This window comes from Heliangelus exortis, chromosome 3 (genome assembly GCF_036169615.1).
Source record: "Heliangelus exortis chromosome 3, bHelExo1.hap1, whole genome shotgun sequence".
Taxonomy (NCBI): domain Eukaryota; kingdom Metazoa; phylum Chordata; class Aves; order Apodiformes; family Trochilidae; genus Heliangelus; species Heliangelus exortis.
The window spans coordinates 59,070,871-59,091,554 of NC_092424.1; the positions used below are offsets into that span (position 1 = coordinate 59,070,871).

A 20,684-nucleotide genomic window follows, 5' to 3' on the forward strand; every position below is an offset into this window, starting at 1 on the left:
AAAATGCCCATCTTCTAAGTTCTTTTTCATCAGTATGGAGGCATTTAGGTAAAAGTATAAAGCGTAAATATATATATAGATATATAAAATAAAGCATAAAGCATAGATAAATAAAGCATAGATATATTTCCAAATCTATCAACTGCAGTCGAATAAGTGACTTCTTCAGACTTTATTATAACTGGCAGGAGGTTCTGTTAGGCAATTATTCAGTCTCACTTATCACAACTCAGCACCAGGACTTTTGACAGAACCCTCTGTAAGGTTAATGTCTGAAGTGTACCATTATTGTAATACATCTGCTACCATGGGCATACTCTGAAATACAGTTTAAATTACATTAACTTAGAGATTTTCAGTAAATAGTTCAGTATAAAGTTGTCAAAATATTAGATAATTCTACTCAGTATAAATTGGGTATTATTTCAACCTGGAAATTTCATGCCAATGTTGAGTTTTCAGGGAAACCTTATTAGTATGTGTTTTTGTCAAAATTAAATACTACTGAACTGAAAGAAAGAGCTGAAGAGTTGATGAGCAGTGATACATCATGTAACTACCCTTGATCCTAAAAGACTATTTCTTCTAATGTTAATTTCATTTTGCAGTTATCTCCAGATTAAATTTAGCATCTTGCAAGAAAAATACAAAAATTTCCTCCATTATATTTAACTCTGGATTCCTTGACATAAAATCAAGTTATACACAAAAATCAGTGTGGTATCAACTCCTTGGAAACCTATGATTTTCACTTGTGGTGCCCTGAAGAGCATAGTTTAAATTGTTATTTACTATATTTAGTAATAAACGCATTGCTCCCTCTTATGGTAAAACCCTTTGAAAGGACAGAAATACTCCACAGATTTCATTGCAGAATTATTTTATTTCAAAAACTGCCATACTATCAAGTCTACTTCACATCTGAAATTAAACAAGCTAAAAAGAAGGAGAGAAAATAACAGCCCATTCTGCTCCAGCAAATGCCCAAAGTCCTGGAGAGCAAGTTCAGTCAAGGCACAGGCTACTGGAAGAGTTCTAAAAGTGAGGTAAGAATCTCCAAATGAGTGGGAAAAAAAAGCCAAGTAGAGGTCTTCCTACTTTCTCAAGAGCCACTATGAGGATCACCATTTAGTGAACAAGTTTTCTTATACTTAATCCTACCTGAGGTGATAAATGCACATATGTACTCAGAATCATTAAGCATAGAATTCCCAAAACCTGTTTAAGAACACATTACTCACTTATGGTTTTTTAATTACAATCGTAGTCTGACTTTTTTAAAGAAGGAATTTAGTGTCTGCACTGTGGCACCCAGCAACATGAGGTTCCCAAGCAGTGCGTGTTTATTACGTATAACTCAAACGTGTTCAGGTTGCATCCCATCCAATGTCACTACAAAGCCATGAGCACTCCCATAGGGAAGGTGACTGTATGACAAACTGAAACTTGAAAACCTGTACTAAATTTTAACAACATTGCTAACTGCAATAAGAAAATTTTTCATTTTGGAAGTAAGCGAGGTTTGCTTCAGCTGCTTCCCTTGTATACTTCGACCGAATCACCTAAACAAAAACATTTGCATGTGGGCAAGACCCACAGACTAAAAATTCAAAACCAAATACAGTTTTATAGAATCAGGAATGATTAAAAATTTGCACTATAAGAAATTTTTTTCGTGAAGGAAATCGCACTAGTCACTGCTTCCACTACAAAAAAAAAAAAAAAAACAACAAAAAACAAACAAACAAAAAAAGCAACCCAAAAACCAAAACAAAACAGCCAAAAGCAACCAAACAAGAAAACAACAAACCATTAATTCCCCTATATTTAACTTAAGATTCAGACTTAACATTTCATCTCTGTAGTATCTTAGCAAATGATAGGCATATGTGCCTTGGAAATTCTCTCTCTAGGATTTTCCAGACCACAGTCTGCAAGTGCTGAGGATAGGAGGCAGAGCAAGAGAAGGAACCAAAGAATCATTAGGGATTAAAATGCATCTTTCCTTCGTGTCCTCTGAATCAGAGACACTCTCCCAAGTCCCTTCCCTGTACCTTACCTGCTAGTCAAATGTACAGCAAAGAACATACTGAAAATTGAGATGAGAATGCCAACCTGCATACATCTGAGCTTAGCAATGAGTGATGCCTGAAGGATCCCAAGAATAAAAACACTGTGTTTAGTCCCTATTTTGAAATCTGATTTGCAGCAGACTCTGCTCCTTTTTATGCTACCAAATTTGACTTACAGTTGTTTTCAAACAGAAAAAAGTAAAACCCCTCATATTCTCCATTAATGTTAAAAAGTATGTCATTTGGCACTGGAACCAGTGTCTTGTAAACTTCTTTCAGGAAGAAAGAAGCCACACAACATACTGAGCATATTAAAAGTTCTAGGTTGATAATACATATAATATACTGTGTTACACTGAGCTCTGTTAAACTGCTATTTTTATTCCTGCTAAAAATCTAGAAAATATTGTAACATTGTTATTTACTCTAAAGAATTGTTTTTTTCTGGTGTATGCCAGTGACAATTCATGTTATAAAGAACATCTGACCATATGATTGTTCAGATCACTTAACAGTTTTTTCTTTCACTAAAGGAAAGAACACTAAATTTTTTTATATCAATCTCAGAAACAGAAAGAAATGTCTTAGCTGCCTATTGCCCAGACACAGCTTTTTCATCTACAAGTGTTAGCAAAAGAACATGCTTCATCAGGTAAACCAGCAAGTCGTATTGCATTTAAGATTCAGGCTTATCCAAAGGCACCTGTACCACCACTACCTCTTTGCCCTGCCCCCCCCCCCCCCCCCCCCTTTTTTTTTTCCCTTTTTTATTTGTTCTGTAGACAACGCACCTGGAAAAAGGGAAAGTCTCTTGACTCCACTGAAACATTACAATTTTACTATAGGTGGCCAAGGTTTTCCAGATAAGTAAATTTTCTGATAAATATCTTAGATTTCAGGTACAGGTTCTTAAATACCACAGTATTTAAGTACTTAAATATATATGTTTTCAGAGTATTTCTCAGCCCTCTTCTTATCTGAAAATGACAAATAGCTTATCAGAGCCTTTTGTTTGTTTAACAAAATTCTGTCCTGGTTTTGCCTTAAATACCATGAAACCGGTGTCAGGATGCAGTTAAAACAGAGACACAAAGAGAGAAGTATGACAAGCTAGGTCTGTTGCAACATTTAAGAAATGTTTTACTCAGCCAGATCTTTTCCTTGCTGAAATAAACTTAGTTTCATACCTAGAAGTTGCCTTTGTGAGACAAACACTCCAACACAAAACTCTTGTATCCCAGCTGCAATGCTCCTTCATATTTGGGTCTGTGCATCCCTTGGACTAAAGCAAGTTTGACTGCTGATGAAGTCCAAGTGCTGCCATGCTGTAAAAACAATATTCTCATCTTTCATCAGGTGTTGCTTTCAGGAGCATGGAGGATGAAAAAATTTTAAAGCACATTATTTTACAAATTAATAGATAATAAAGAAGCAACACAAGTTTTGCACTTTCTTCAATGAGGTCCTCTGAGTCAAGTTCTGCCTTAAGTTATATTATGGCAAAAGTATTTCCATTCACTATAGCCATAACATTTCAACACTCAATTTTTCCTCCTTTAAGCTGCTAGATATTTAAGTTAATATAAAAGAATTCAAAGGTGTGAGTGTGGTTTAATGGGTCTCCATGTCCCCAATATTTTTAAGACATATTTTATAAAATAGGAAATTAGACTCTTCATCTAGTGTCGTTTTATTACTTAAAAATGTAACACTTCTCCCTGTCATTCTTCTCATTTTTAATAGGATTTGACTTGCAAGTCACTCAGCTACTGAGTTAGAGCTCACAGAAAAGTTACTGCAGGAAGAAGACAGAAACCATGACCGTTATATGATGCTGAACAAATATTAGCTATAGCCACACATCATTCACTCAGAAGTATTTCCTAATAAAATATTTCTAAAATTATTGCTTTTATTTTGTACTAGATTTCCAAGTCGTTTTCAGAGAAGTATTTAAGCACATGCCTAACGCAAAGCACATGAGAAACACCATTTATGTCAGTAAGCTTAATCACATCCCTTAAGTCCCACACATTCTTCAGCACTGCTGCACCTGGACATTTTACAAAAATCAGAGAGAATAAAACAAATATATACTTAGTGCAATCCATACTTTTCAACTGAAAATGTAGGCATAGCCATTTAACAGACATGAAAGTACTAGCCTTTTAGCCTTACAAAATGAACAGGCTAAAGATTGATTCACTGTCATTTTGTCAAATACAAAACTCCGATTCCTCTTTACTGAAGTATTTCTGGACATGTTACCTTAACACTGTGAAAATCAGCAACCTAAGCTGATACACAATCACTGTCCTAAGGAAATCATATTATCATTTTGCATTCACAGAAGAAAGGACCAACATGCACATCCTTGGAATTTTCATGATTAACCCTAAATTAAAATATAATATTAAAATGAATTAAAAGTAGAGTATAAATTTAGCAATTTAAATGCTTGAAAAAGTGTAATATCTTACAAGCAAAATCCATCTGCAGAGCTTGAAAGGTGTCTGTCAGTTTCTCATGATTTAATGTATAGAATCATCAATTGTAAGAAGAGGCAATACCTTTTACTGGATCGTGTTCTAAAGCTATGTATACAGACATATACACAAATATTTTCTTAGGTGAAAAAGCCCTTGTTGAAGCACCAGAGAAGGTCTAAATTGGGCTAGTTGTCAGGCCTTTCAAACAAGTTTTTTCCTTATTTTTTTTTCCTACCTGTATTATCTGGTGTTATATAGTAAAAGACACCTCTGATACCTCTGTAGAATCAGAGCTGTAACATCACTATTGATCCAAGATTCCACACTACAGGAACCCCAGAGCCCTCTGTGCAGAAGCCAGTATTTACTTTGAAGGAAGTTTACATAGCTTAAAGAAGTGAAATTTTCCCAGGTAGTTTCACCCCTAAATTCCAGTCTATGGCCTCCTCTCTGGAGTCAGGAACACCAGTCCTAACAAGCTGTAGAGCAGTTGTGTGTGAGTCCTCATCAGCGCTCCAAGGACAGCATGTGACAACAGAACATATTTCTTTTATTGGCTTCCCTTATTATTAAACACAGCCCATACAATGCTTCTCCATTTAATCCTCTGATGCTGCCTAAGTGACATCTCCCAGGAGACAGGTGGAGAGCTGAACCAGAAAAGACATGACAGTGACAATGACAGGAACATTTGTTTGCCAACCCCTCTTCTCACCACATCTCGCAAGGTTATAAGCCATGGACATTGTTCTGACACATTCTGTTGGATAATTTTTGAAGGGATTATCTATTTAGTTTTTAATGAAAAGTGCTTTCAAATCATAATTTTTATTGACTCAGAAGGAAATGCATATTTCTATTCCTGTGTGCCTATGGTGAAGATTTGTATACTTGGCAAATGCTAAACTGTATTTTGCCAGCAATCCACAATTCATCTAAACATGGATCAGCTCAGTTTATTCCACATGCCAAAATGCATTATCTGCTTTTGAGTGTTGTCTTATTTGGCCTGTCCCATTTGATAAATGGGAAAAATAGAGCACATACAAAACTGTTAATGTGTTTTGGAAAAAGCACCTTCAAATTTAGCACTAGTGGATAATGGTGTAGAAATGACAGAATGCTGAAGTGTTTAGAAGGCAAAGTACTTAGGAAAACAGTATTTATGTGTTTCCAGAGGTGATTATTACATATGTAAGTCCTCCAGCAGGAAGAGAACAACTGCCTTAAATTCCTATTAGATTACAGACAGGGAATAATATTATCACATTTTATTCTTTATCAACAGTAAATCAAAGTGGATGATAATTTTGAATCACCCACGGCAAGCCATCTCTCTATGCCAATTTCTGGCTCTATAAGAAAGGCATGATAAAATACCTAAGCAACTCTCCAAAATGCTGTGAAATGTACCTTGGAAAATACATGCTGATTTGCTTTTACTTCAAGGTATGACATTTTCCTTCAGTGATTCCTTTTAGTTAAAAGCAATTAATCGCTCATTAAGGCAATTCTTTTTTGCTTGCTAAGAACCCAATTCCTTCAGAGGGTATTTCCTTATCAAAATGTAATAGATTTCATTGCTTTCATAACTGAAATATTTGTGCATACTGCCACCATTTCACGACCAGAACCTAGACTAGGTGACCTCCAGAAGCTCTTTCAACCAACATTGCTAATTTGACAATATGAGTTGCCTCTGAAATCCCAAGTCCTACAAATACTGCTGTCACTGAGATATAACCACAGCACTCTCTGCTGTGATACACAAGTCTTCAAAGTATGACTGACATTGAAAAGTCACAATTTTTAATTTAAATGAGCTTTAGCAGAAGATTCCTCGGCTCAAGCAGACTGCCCAGCTCAGACTGGGGAAGACCAACTGCTGCAAGCACAAGGACTCGTGCAACAGAGAAGCAACTACAGCTGAAAACTGGCCTGTGAGGGGGTCACATCTGACACCTGCACATTTTAAAACAAAACCAAAACAGCCAAAACAACACTGTCCAAAAAGGTTGCTAAGGACTGTCCAGCTACAAGTAGGAAAGAAATGCAAGTAACAGATATGATAGGCTGTATTATCTGATGAAAAGCAAATAACTTACCCAGGGCACAATGGGGATGATTGTCCAAACATCACAAATGTGAAAACCTGTTCTTTGGGTTTAGCCTCACATCTGCTAGTGCCCTGTCCTACAGCACTGCAATCTATTGTTTAATTCTAGGATAAAATGAAGTAATCTAAATATGCACCCTGTTATATAAAGGGGCCAGGGGATGAAATTACACCAGTTTGTAATAAGGCCCTTTGAAACCCTAAACTACCAAGTTACCAGCCACATTATTTTTCTTCTACTAATACATATTGAACAGCAAATAACAAGTAGGAGACAAAATGAAGAGCATAAAACTATGGTTCTCAAAATCCTGTGTGTTTTCTATAGAAGGTGCAGCAGAGGACTATTTAGGTACTAAACATTTGTCATTTTACTAACCATCTCCAAGATTAGTCTCAAAAAAATTTTGTCTCTCAACTGCTAGATTCTGTGTGAATACAGGATCTGTAGTTTCTTTTTCTCCCATTTCAAAACTAAACAAAAGCATTTTTAACATGAAAATTACTTTTTGAAAAAAAGTAATTCCAGTTAGAATTTAGTAAAAAAATCATCATGTTTATTTTGAAGGTTGCTGTAACAGTAACAATCTAATGTGTTTTATTATACCATAAAATTTTTTTTAGTATTCATAAAGTCACAGCTGTTGAAAGTACCTTTTTGCCTAGCTACATTTGTCTGTGTAAAACCAATTTCTGTGGCTTTAGATATTCTTTTACTTGATCAGTAGTGGCCTGCACATGGTAACAGACATTGCACCAGTATATAAAATGGACCATTTGGTTATTTTCTGTCTGTGAAATACATGTCTAACTATTTTGGTTCTCTTTCAGAGTACTGTAAGCTGACTATGCATGGATATGGGAGCATATTCTGCATCTGAACAGGAAAGAAAAAGACAGTTAAAAGCTCTTTAGGACACAGCCTCCCTCCCCTGAGGGTACAGTACCATGATGAGCCAGCTCCATCCCAGCTGCAGGGACCCACTGGTTCTCAGAAGCACCTGATGGATCCCAGCTCTCGTCTGTATCAGGCAGTAACTTGTATCATTTTCCTGCTGATCTTCAAAATAGAACTATTTAGCAACACAACTGTGTGTATAGGCAGAAAAGCCAAAGTACAATAAATTTTATTCTGACTTTTTTATCACTGTATGATCTCAAAACCTGACTCTTCCACCTCTGCCTCATGAGACTGGGAATGAGAGGGCAAAGAAAAGGGAGTACAATGGATTTCTCAGAGAAGAGACTCTACAGAGTGACAGTCAGTCAGTGCATAAAGATTTAAAATGTTCCAGGATAAAGCTATTTACTAGAAATAAAAATAGGAAAAATAAATTAAATAAAAATAAATAAATAAATAAAAATTAAAAAAAATAAAACAAAATACTATAAATGGCATATAAATTATACCTAATCAAGCTGGCATCTCAGAAAACACAGAAGCTGCTCAGTTCAATCAAATGCAGTTCTTTAGAGACTTGGAGAACAGAGCTACACTTGGATTTCTGAAGTAGCACCTGGTAATGCAGTCATTGCTTTGAGAAAAAATTGGTCAAGATATTTCACATATGGCAACAAGGATGCTGTGGAATTCCTCATAGCTACAGTTACAGGAGTTTCACCTGACTGTGATATAGTTTAAGGATAGAAATCATAGAACCAATGGTTTCATATAAGTGTGCTTTAAAAGAATAGAAGACAGAGAAAACAGCAAAATCTTGAGATCAGTAATCGTAATCTCAGAATTATGGAGAAGATGGTCAGAATAAAAGCTACACTACAGTCCATCATACTTCAGGAGGACAACCTAGTTGCATAAATTAGTATATTTTATTTTTCTTTAAAGTAAAACTTGAAAATTAACTTTCTTCTCTGTGCCAAGTAACTGTTCCTGGCCTCCTTTCCCAAGGATGAAATACTCTTACCAGACTTCCCAGAGAAATGAATTCAATAAAGGAATGTCTCTCCTCAGAAAACTCAGATGTCCATGAAACATGCCATCCAAGAGCAAGCACCTTCTAACCCATCTCAGTTGCAGAGACAGGCAGTCAAGTAACCAAAACTAGAACATTCAAGGCAAGGTGCCAGCACAAGTTTGAGCACAGGTCTTGCATTCATGCTTATTCACACTATCTAATATGCTTGCAGCAGCAGCTAGATACTTCAGCTCCTTCCATTCCCATGATCTAAATTTTATGTGCCCAGCTCCCAGAGGGAATGCTGAAGCCAGAATGAAGCTCCTTGAACATGTCAAGAACCAGAAATCCTATATGATGAGAAGAAACTGCTTAGAGCTAACCAGTACAAAACGCAGTAACCACTACCAAACACCAGGGCATACAAACAGAAGGGCTACAGGATATATATCTGGTACTTCCCTAGAGTTTAAATCACCCAAGTCTCAGCTAAAGAATACCTCCTTCTAGCTGGGATATAGAGCTTACACTCTTGTCCTGTGGCTTTTAAAGAACTACGCCAGAAACACTATTTTCTTTTTTAAAACTTGGTGGTGAGAGGAGTTTAATCATGATATAATACTGAAAAAGGCTTTTGATATGGGGAAATGAATGTTCAGCATCTGCTCTAGGCAGAGGGGCCTCGCATCACAATTCCTTTTCCAGGACAGTGTCCAACACCTTGGTGAGATCTTAGTCTGGGTGTACACTTGGAGAAAGAGAGTGATGGAAGGGAACTATTCCCACCCTTTATGCTGAAGTTCTGCCACACGTTAAAGAGTAGGAAGAAATTTTTGTCTTGAATTACAATTTGATGTGACACTATCAATAGCTTAATGACAGCAAATTTATATGCAATATATCACAGATTCCACTCAAATTGTAATCTGAAAGATTGTTCTCACACGTTAGCATAAAACTACGTAGCAACCATCAAAAACTACAGACATTACACTACAATAAGGTAATGAAATGGCTACTAAAACATGCATTTAACAGGCATCCAGTATTGCATGAACATTTTAACTGCTATGAAAACACATTTTTACACTAGGCTAAACTGGCTCATCTAATTCCTATTAATAACCATACTAATTATAGTGCACAAAATAATTGTTTCACAGGCTATGAGAGAAGAACTTCTGCTTCATCTTTTATGACATTTATAAAACTTTATTAAATTATGAAGCCACGTAGTTTTTACAGGCTCTTAAGTTTTGGTTTGGAACAGTTTAAATACATAAATACGTGCAGCTGTCCCAAGTAGTGCCACCATGGTGACTTAAGACACTGCTAAGACTTTCCAGTTCGGTATAATTTTAAATCAGCAATAAAACTCTGATCCAAGATAAAGTCTCAGATAGGAGCTATGCAGTCAGGAGCAAAGCACTCCCTAGTAAAGAAAATCACTGACATTTTATAAACACATGCAACTCTTCTCAGTTCCTTGCACTTGTCACCTATAAAAATCTCTGCTATAAAAATATATTTAAACTAGTTTATTACATGGATAACCCCTTTCAACATGTCAGAAATAGAAAAATGAAATTCCTTTACTGATCTTTAGTACACTGAGCCCTCAGATGAGATTTGTGGGGATCATGGTAACTTGCAAAATGTGCCAGCAGGGTGACCACTAGAAATTAAGATGTTAAAAACAAAGACACCACATTGGATGGCAAGCCCAGTCAATTTTAAATTTGATCAGAGCATCATTTGATCTGCCTTCTCAGAACTGCAGGCTAGTAGCCAGGAAATCTGGAGTCCACATCCTCAAAGGAAAGGAAAAAGAAGAAGAAATGTCCATCCTGTTTTTCAAGCTTTTTCATCAATGACAAGGGAAATTTCCTTCTGACAAAGGACAGGGAGATAGGCTGTCAATTCTCAGACCCCTTTAAATCTAAGAGAGTCCTGAAAGAACTCACATCTGTCATCTGCCACAGACTGACCATCTGAAATATCTTGTTCATGTTTCTGGTAACTCTGGCTTTAGCAAAACTTATAGACCACTATAGATTTACATTTTGATACAATTATTTTAACATTATTGAAGACATACCACTGTGGTAGTTCTTAAGATTTTATTCTTCCAGTGCACTTTAATTATATCCATCATGCTTGCAACAATTCCAGCTCTACAAGATCCTATATAAATGTGACCTTTTACCTTCAACAAGTAAGCAATAAGGTTGAAACCATTTATTTCATAGAATTAGATCATAGAATTTTCAGGGTTGGAAGGGACCTTTAGGATCACGTAGTTCCAGCCCCCCTGCCATGTTCAGGGACACCTCCCACCAGATCAGGTTGCTCAGAGCCCTGTCCAGCCTGGCCTTAAAAACTTCCAGGGATTGGGGCTTCCACCACCTCTCTGGGCAACCTGTGCCAGTGTCTCACCACCCTCATGGTAAAGAACTTCTTCCTGATATCTAATCTAAATCTACCCTCCCCTAGTTTTAATCCATTCCCCCAGCCCTATCACTACCTGACATCCTAAAAAGTCCCTCACCAGCTTTCTTGTAGCCCCCTTCAGATACTGGAAGGCTACAGTAAGGTCTCCTCAGAGCCTTCTCCTCTCCAGACTGAACAATCTGAACTCTCTCAGTCTGTCTTCATAGGAGAGCTGCTCCTGCCCTCTGATCATCCTCACAGCCCTTCTCTGGACACGCTCCAGCACATCCACATCCCTCCTGTAATAGGGGCTCCAGAACTCGACACAGTACTCCAGGTAATTTCATGTATGAAGTCAAAATATTTGAATTTAAAAGCTCAGAAGCTTTCTCTAGATGTCACTGTAATTCTCAAATCTGAAGTAAAATCCCTTCAAACAAAACTTCAACAAAGCTCAGCTTATTTCATTAAGTTTAGCAACATTTGTACTTACTGACTGTTCACCTAGATCCTGAGAGTCTTCCATGGAGGTTATTCACCTTTCTTTTCCACCACAGACAGAAATTATCTTCCCTTCAATTTACAGCTCAGTAGCCTAAAATAGAAAGAAGAGACATATTAATATGTAAGCCTGTGGTCCTCAGTTCTCAGGCAAAAATCAACAATAAACAAAACCTCTATCCTCTCCCGCTATTTTAGAGGCCACGTTTCTCTAAAATCTGCAAAGTTCTCATTGATTCTTATGAAGTCTAATTTCATATCTAAAATGTTTCAACTTCTCCGCTATTCTTTCAGGAAGATATTTAAAATACACCAGCAGAAAAAAGAACACACTTAAGTAACAAGTCTTCAAATCCTGCAAGAGAAAATAGTTATGGAAACAAGTGAATAAAAATTTAAAATGTTTAATACAGGCAGCTGCTTAAGTAGACAACAAAAGATAACACTTGGGAGTTCATATTAGTAAGACAATTACGGAATGCCAAACAAAACTGTTTAATGCACATTTAATGATAACCTCTTAGTCATTAAGTGCCTGGCAGAAAAAGGTTATTATGCAATTATGACCATGAAATCCTCTAAGGTCCATTAAATTCCTTTAGGATTAAATAAAATACACAGTGGTTTATAACAAGAAGCTCCCAACAAAGTGCCAAATGACTGACATTACCCAAATTATCTGCTATGTGTTTGTCTTCTCTCATAGGGTAAACCACTCTTATCAGATACTGAGATCTTCAATAAGCAAATTATATTTTCTAAGAGTTCTGCATATGAACAATTAAGTAAACTTAACTACAAAGCTATGCAATTATATCAGTCTCCACTCTCAGAAAAGATCGACTTTCAGGTTATGTAAATTTTCATAATTTTGAACAAATACCAGGGATATGTCACATATGCATAGTCATAATAATCCATCAAACCTAGTGTTACATTTAAAAGAAAATAAAATATATATATTATATTGTGTGTATATAAAATACTGTGTAAAATAAATTCAGGAACCCAACCAACCTGGATTTGTCAGCATTACCTGGATTTGTTTATCAACAAGGCACCCCAAGAAAATATTACCTGGGAGTATGCCCAGTAACATAAGTATATTACAGATCTTTGTTTTAAAATCTGACCAGCAAGCACTCCTCAGATTACTTCCACCCTGCATAAAGATAATTTTGGCTCACCTGAAATTAAACAGTGTACAGCTCTGCAGCCAGAACATTTGAAAGCAAGAGGAGCAATGAACCATTGCACCCACATATCCCCACCCACCTCCCTGTGTTGCCCTGTAGTTACCTCCTCCCCTAGTCAGAAGTGCCACTTGCTCACCATACCTCTGTTTAGTCCTCAAAATATAACTCCCAAAACTTGTATTTTGCATTAGGTATATCCTTGTATTTTGCATTAGGTATATCCTAGAACTTGAACATCTACAGCCCAAATCTATCCTCTTTCCAGTCTCTCTCTATTTCCCCTTTTTCCTGCCAGTAAATTACACACTCCTGCTTTCCTTCCCTCTTCTTCAAGTTCCAAAAAGATTTTCATTCACATTTCATTAATTTCTACCATGATGCTACATAAGGAAAAGACAAACTGCAAGCAAATCATGTTGTATGGATTTCATCATATCAGAAAGCTGAAAATAATTCCAGCTTTCCAAAATGGCTTCAGTGTCCTCTTGATTTCAGAGAGGTCAAAGCCAGTGACTTCTTCACCCATGGTGCCTTCACCAGAACAGTAACCACCTCTCCTGGTTTATTGTCAATGTTGAGCCACACCCTTGCATTTGTAAAAATCTTCTGCAGTCTTCATCCAGTGGTGAAAAAAAGGGGAATTTAAAGCCTTCTTCAAAACAACTACTATAGGCAAATCTCAGAAGTCTACCAAGAACAATGGTTATTTTGAGAGAAAGCAGCTCTACACAGCAGGCATTTCCTGTGGCAGCCCCTGACCAAGGATGTAATTCCAAACACAAATATGAACTTTCACAACAAACCCTAAAATATTCCGTTAATAACTTAAACAAAAAATTAATTCAATTAAGAGCTCAAAGCATGTGCATGGTATTGCATTTGTAAGATTGCCTGCAGAAAGCACGCAGTAGTAAATGACAAGATTCAGAATGAATTGTTTGTTTCTAAGTTTACTGACTGTAAAAAATTTACTGTTTCTAAATTTACTGACTGACAGTACCTGGCTTGCATTCAACCATTAAATGCTCTAATTCTGTCTGTCAGTCACTGAAGGTAGCAGAGCCCTCACTTTTGTTGTGAAACGCAACTACAGCTCAGCTACAGAACCATACATATTCCAGTTTCTTTCCACACTGACCATTATCTTAACCAAAGCACACTGAAATCAGCAGATGTATGTCACATTCATCCTTTAAAAAAAATCTTATCAGTATGGTAAATACCTCCAACAGGAGTTTTACTATTGAGAACAGCCTGTGACTGACCCACAATATGAGTGTTGTGTACCAGAATTCATGCATCCACTGGACCATGTCACTAAATATGCCACTTGTATTAGTTGCCTTCTAAACCACAATGACCTTCACAAATTTTTAAACTTTAATGAATTTCAAGACAAAGACAAGCTTTTTGTAGTCTTTGAAGAAATGCGCAATATGTTAAATATGTCCTTTGCATGAACATGCCAAATCTTCATAGTTCCTAGGGCTCTGTTGTTCATCTTCACACCACCTCAAAATTCAAATCCTCTTACAGAAAATGGAGCTTTTTGAAATAAAATTAAGAATTAATATTTTATGAGTATTCTGCCTATCAAGACCTAAATCCTGCTTCACTTTAAGCCCAGTTAAAGTGGCTGATTATTACCAACTGCTAACACAATGATTTTTATAATGGCAGTTATGCCAATTGCACTTAGACCAAATCCTTTAGGATTTACTTTTATAAATTTGTAAAAGAGGAGAAAACCATTAGAGAAGTCAGTGATTTAAATAAGACCAACATTACTCACTAATAAAGATATAAAATTAAAGGATAATAGTAACCTCATGCTGTTTTATGAGGCAATAATCCAGTTACCAATACAACCTTGTAGTTTATCCCATCAAGAGAACTAGATTAAAAACAGAGGGAAGGAGGGCACTCTTATCCCAGTTATATTGAAAGTGTTTCTAACTGGGTTTAAATATTTTTAAAACTGTTGTTAAAAGTCTTAAACTCACAGAAAAGCCAGACTGACGAAAAATGCCTGTTTCTGCTCTTGATCCAGTCCTTGCAGATGTGGCTTTAAAACTGATGAAGTGTTTTATGCTCCCAGATAAAAATTTTACCTTTCTAAGAAATTCTTAATTAGGAGGAGTCCTGACTTTCTTCATCAACAAATGCATTTAAATCTAATTATTTATTTATTTATTTATTATCTGTGTGAATAAAACACTTCATCAAATTTAAACTGCAACTTCCAGGACTGGACCATGAGAAAAAACATGTGTTTCCTCCCAAAGATAGACCCATAAGCTAAAAAAGCAAGCAAGCAAAACTATTTGAGGATCTGCTGCATACTGCTTTGTAAATGATTGAAAATGTAAGACAGCTAAGATGGAACCTCTCCCTTCACAGTCATTTCTTCAGAAAATTAGAACTGCAACAAATAAAGAACTGACCTGAGCAGTTTCATTTTCTATGGGATGTCTAGTATGATCCTGTGCTGCAACTTCCAGAAGAATGTGAAGCTTGAGGAATCACAGGTAAAAACCAACCTTAAATGCCTTAACATTTTCCAAGAGTAATTCAGAGTCTGCTTCAGGCCCTCCAGTCAGCCAGATGGAGAGATGGAGCTCCAAAAAGAATCCATCATCTGGTAGAGGAGTTTGGCCATCAGAGACTTTTTTTCCTCTTTTTCACTTCAACCCAAACACTGAGGAAGAAAGTTCTTTCTTTGTCAATTAAGATTCGGTCTTCCTAAATGAATTTATGGGGTAGGAGAGGCCCTCAGTTTCTACCACAAGAGTTTTCTTCACATGGTTATCCTCTTGGTCACAATTTCAGGTTATTCTGTTTTACCTGAAGATCACCTGCTGAGATTATATCACGGTGATGCTCTGGCTGTCTAGTACAGGAGCTGCAGGATCCTACTCACTATATTGGTTTTTATACTTCGAAATGTGTTGATAAGAAGCTTAAACAGAAAGGATGCCATGGTGGTTAACACAATTAACTCAGAACCACAACTAATTCATTTCTAGCACAGCCACAGGTTAAGAATCAAAACATTGGGTGAGAAGTGGTCACAAATTGAGTAATCTCCCATATTCTACCCCTCTGCTTCAGAAACCTTTGATATTAGAAGCACTTAGTGCTTATAACTGCATCTGAATGTAGGTAGGATGTGCAGCAGTAAGGTGCCAACAAATGAGGACAGACTCCAAGGTTTGACCTCCCCCAGCCTGTCAAGTCTCTCTCTGGGTTTGCACCAATACTACAGAACATCAGAGGAGAGTGGAGCACATTTGAGGCACTATGAAAGGTTATGCAAGGCGGGTAATGAGAAAATTAATTGCTCTAGAATCAGTGCAAGGAACTGATATGTGCTGCAATCTCACTAAATTAGATAGATTATTTCATAGTGGTTTTATACCATACAATTCATTCTCTTGAAGGAACAGAAAAGTGGGTACAGGTGCCACCTGACATTCAATCATTTCTCTCTTAGAAAAAAATTCTTCAAGTTTTCTGCATGCATATTCTTCAAGTGAAAAAGATAAAATATAACCCAATTTAAAAGGAAAACAAATGCTGATTTATTAGAATTTCAACTTAGCCTGTATCTTCAGTCCAAAGGTGTTTTTTGAACAGTAAACACATGGCTATTTTAGTCCCCAGTAGTATCACATTTGGAAAAGAAGAAAAGCCCATGTCTTAGATGAGGAAAGAGGTTGATGTGCTTTATAACCTAGCTTTTTCAAAATGAAAGTGACATTATCAGCAGGCAAGTCAATATAAAAACCATACTGAATTAACACTTTAGAAATAAACAAAATTGTAAGCACAGTGCTTTCTAGAAACTGAAGATCACTGCTTGTCCATGTTTTGCTGGGGGAAAAAAAAAAAAAAAAAAAAGAAAAAAAAGACAGCAGCTTTTTTGTATTGTAAGGCAAAATGAAAACTCTGCTCTCAATGTAACTTCAAAAAAGCTATTGCTTGATATTGCGCTGATTTTAGAACTAATTTATAGTTATATTACATTAACTATTTTTTTACCTTCTTTGGCATTCATGTTTTCTGTTATACATGTATTTTTTTGAAAGGAACGTACTTTTCTGGGGAAAACTGGCAGGTGGAGAAAAATATATGGAATTTCTGTATTCTAGCTCTTAAATTTTGCTTTTCACATTCCTTTCAATCTCACTCTTGCAGGAAACAGAAGTGGCTTGAAAATTTTGAAAGCATATTTTGACTTAGATGAGGTAAAACACTACAGAATTAAGGGGAATATGGAATACCCATCTTTCCCTACCTCCTTTTCTAATACTTTTTTTTTTTTTTTTTCCCCCTCAGGCCCTCATGTCACATCAATGAAGTCATTCCTCAATCTCCTCCAAGCTGAAGAGACCCAGCTCCCTCACCCTTTCCTGGGGCCCAAAACTGAACACAATATCCCAGATGTGGCCTCACCGTGGCAGAGTAGGGAGGGAAAAGAACCTCTCTTGACCTATTAACCACACTCCTTTTAATACACCCCAGGATGCCACTGGCCTTCTTGGCCACTCAAGGTCCATCCGAACCCCTGGCATTCTGTGATCTCTGAGGAGTTAGATATGGCTCTCTGGGTCTCTTTGGTTTCAGTCTGCTTGTTCTAGATGAGAATTTCAGCCCTAGAGAAGTTTTAGAGCTTTCTGAAACACTTCATAGCACATTCAGGACCCTCTTCCCAATTTGTTTGTGCCCTCCAGAGTGATGAGTTCCTTCCTGAGCCAGAGCCTTTGGTGTGCAGCATGGGCCAATGTGCCCTACCAGCCCTGGGACACAGATTATTTCAGCTCCCAGTAGCCCCTACTGGGAGGCAGGGGGGAACCATCTCCATTCACTTTGAGCTATGCAGATGAATTGCTTAGGTGGAGAAGATACATTAGTCCTGATTTTGAATTATATGAATTACTGTAGTTCATCCAGCACCTCAGTCTCCTTCTTGCAGGCTTCTGGGCACAAGTGAATTTCCTGCAGACTGCAAGCACTCAGATCATCTTGCTAATCAATTGTAGGGAAGGAACATAGGAGGAATTTCCAGGATAACAAAAAAACTGGAAAACAAAGGGACTCAGCCACCACCTCCTATATAAACTAGAGCCCTCACTCTCACAGCAAAATACACAAGTGACAGCTAAGTGGAGGGGGCTGTGCAGGACATCTTCCAGGACCTGGTCAGCACTCTCATCCTAGCACAGCATGTGTCATGGAAAGGCTTAAGAACATGCATATGTCTAAACTGGGTGTACAGTATCTATTCTAATATATATACTGGTTATACAGTAGGGTTTCTGACGTATACAGAAACCCTGCTTCAGAAATTACTTAGTTTCAAACTGTGATGTCAGCTGTTATTAGCACAAAAAAACCCAAAATGGGAATTAATAATAAAATCCTGGTGTTCCATCATCATGACACTGATAACTCCAAAGCTCAGATTCATGTAAGATCTAGGGTCTGCCTGTTATCCCTGCTGGAGATGAAAGAATGTTTGCTCCTGGAAACACAGCTCAGCCATTTCCACATCTTGAGACAATAAAATTACCCATACTGGGTTATCACGTATGTTAAGAACAGGGAAGGGGTCTTCAACACCCATCAGGCATTCATAGTTCTCTGCTCATCATTTCCTTTTTCCTTTTGACAAATAACAAGTTATGTCCCAGTTACAGCTGTGTAATTTCCATCTTCCTCTCTAAGCATGTGAATCCATGCCATACATCAAGTACAGTAACCAAAACAGATGCAATTCATGCCACCAAACTGCAATACACTGAAAACCTGTCAAAATTCATGTCAAATAATTTGCTTTCTTGCCAGTCACTAAACATTTGTTATACACAGTCTTGCAAATTCTCTTTGGTCTTTGGTGAACATTTGTGTATTTGTCAGTTTAGTGCAGTTTGCTTCCTTGAGCTCAGTTTCCTAAAGGATGACATGGCCTGTGTGGTATTTGTAGATATTTCACTAAAGAAAAATTTAGATGATATTCCCACTTTACATCAGGTACTTCGAATACAGAAACAAGTCTCACCAACATAAAACCATTTAATACCAGTCAAAAGCAGGCACCAAGACAGCAACACAGCCCATGGGGTTTCTTCATCAGCTAGGTATATAAAAGAGGTAAAATAGGAAAGAGTTTATGACAGGAGCTCTTCCTGCTATCCCTTTATCATCATACAAGAAAACACATGGAAAACCAGGAAGACCTCTTGACAGATGGTAAAAAACTGCAAGCACCATATCTTATTTTCTTGAGTTGAAATAATACTTGAGTGCGAAACTGGGTACCAAATTTACAGGTACTCAAACATGCCAAAAACTGACTCCTCTACTCTTCCCATTCCACACATGGGCAACAAATAAGGCTTAGCTTTAAGAATTTCAGAGTACGGAATTAAAAACTCAGCAAGTCCTCCCTTATCCTAACGTTGCACAACATGCCATGAAATTGCCAAGATGGAAAGCAGAGCTGTGAATCCATTGAGGCTTTCGGGCTCCCCAGGTGCAAGAGACCTCTTCACTCATGCTTTGATAAGGCATTGCAGCAACACAGACCCCTTCCAGATTAATCAATAACAGGTTATTCCAGACAGAAATAAATAAAAGTAATGCTGAGTGTTTCTGGTATGACTTTGTAAACAAATCTAATCTGGAATCCCACTGTGTGTGCCTAAAAATAAAGGGAAATAGATTAGAAAAAAAAAAAAATGTAAACAGTGTTTTCAAACTCATGAACTCATGATTGATCAAACCTACACAATCCTTAACAAAAAGAAAAATGGTGTCCGGGGAGGAGGGCAGGGCGAGGTGATGGTGGTGAAGAGGATAGGAAAGCAATACAAAGATGCCAGGTAGATGCATATTATTTTATAATTAAAAAATAAAATAAAAAATTGTAGCTTTGTTTTCCTACTAGGTGGCCGTTTCAGTATTTTACACCATTTTTTTCTTAAATTTTTATTTTAGGAGGAAGGATTTTTGGTTTTACTACATGGAATATTTTGGTTAATTTCCGTGACATTCTGCTTTTTTTTTTTTTTTTTTTTTTTAAATAGCTGAAAACAAACCAAATAAAACATTTTGGTTCTTTATAAACAAGCCACTGAAAACAGAAAGAAAAAGGCTATGCTTGGCTGGACAGAACATTTAAAGAAACACTGTTGACTTGAATATATTAATTATTTCTTCTTTCATCTCCCCAGTAGACATGTTAAATCTACCTTTCAAACAGAAGAAAAAAAAAATATATCACCTTGGGACAAAAAAAACAGTATAAAGTAACATTAGGAGTTATTTCTAAAACAGAAGACCTATTTATAGTTTTCAAATTTAGGAGAACCTAAAAATGAGCATAGACTCCAGGGTAAAAGCCAACAGCAGTTCTACATGGGTGGATAAATGAATCCACAGAATCCAATCACATGTTAAAATGAAAGCTGCAACAGCAGAGTACCTATACATCCTATTTGTTATAAAAACCCATGACATAGTTTCAAGAGCATATTCAGCTGTATGAGTATACAATGATAGTTACTGAAGAAATTCAAGTAATAGCCAAGATTCCTAGAAAATCCCAGTGAGAGAGGAAGATTGCAGCTTGCCCTTCCTCCTTTTCAGCTGTCAGCATCATTACCTGTCCCTGCCCAGAAGCTGCCACTCCAGTCCATTCCTGTACTGCAAGTGCTTCACATGAAGTTCTTCAATGGAACATTTTAAAATGCCAGAAATATAAAAGTAAAACCACCCTGCAAAAAAACTGCACACCTCAGCTGTGGCCTGGTAGGAGAAATACAACTTATTTCCTAATGAAAAGTAGGGTTGCTGTCAACAACAGCAAAAAACTCCAAACAAAAACAAAACAGAAACCCCAAAAACAAACAAACAAACAAACAAAAAAACCCACAAAAAACAAACAAAAGAACCAAAACCAA

General features: G+C 36.9%; 1 protein-coding gene across 16 annotated transcripts in view; it reads right to left on the minus strand.

The window, feature by feature from the left end:
* EYA4 (EYA transcriptional coactivator and phosphatase 4) overlaps positions 1-20,684 on the minus strand; it is a 149,371-nt gene that overhangs the window by 117,947 nt on the left and 10,740 nt on the right. For all 16 annotated transcript variants that reach the window (XM_071740872.1, XM_071740887.1, XM_071740876.1 and 13 more), the window contains one exon: positions 11,517-11,618. In XM_071740872.1, the coding sequence (XP_071596973.1) occupies positions 11,517-11,549 (33 nt within the window). In that variant the 5' untranslated portion in view covers positions 11,550-11,618. The remainder of the gene's footprint in view (positions 1-11,516; positions 11,619-20,684) is intronic.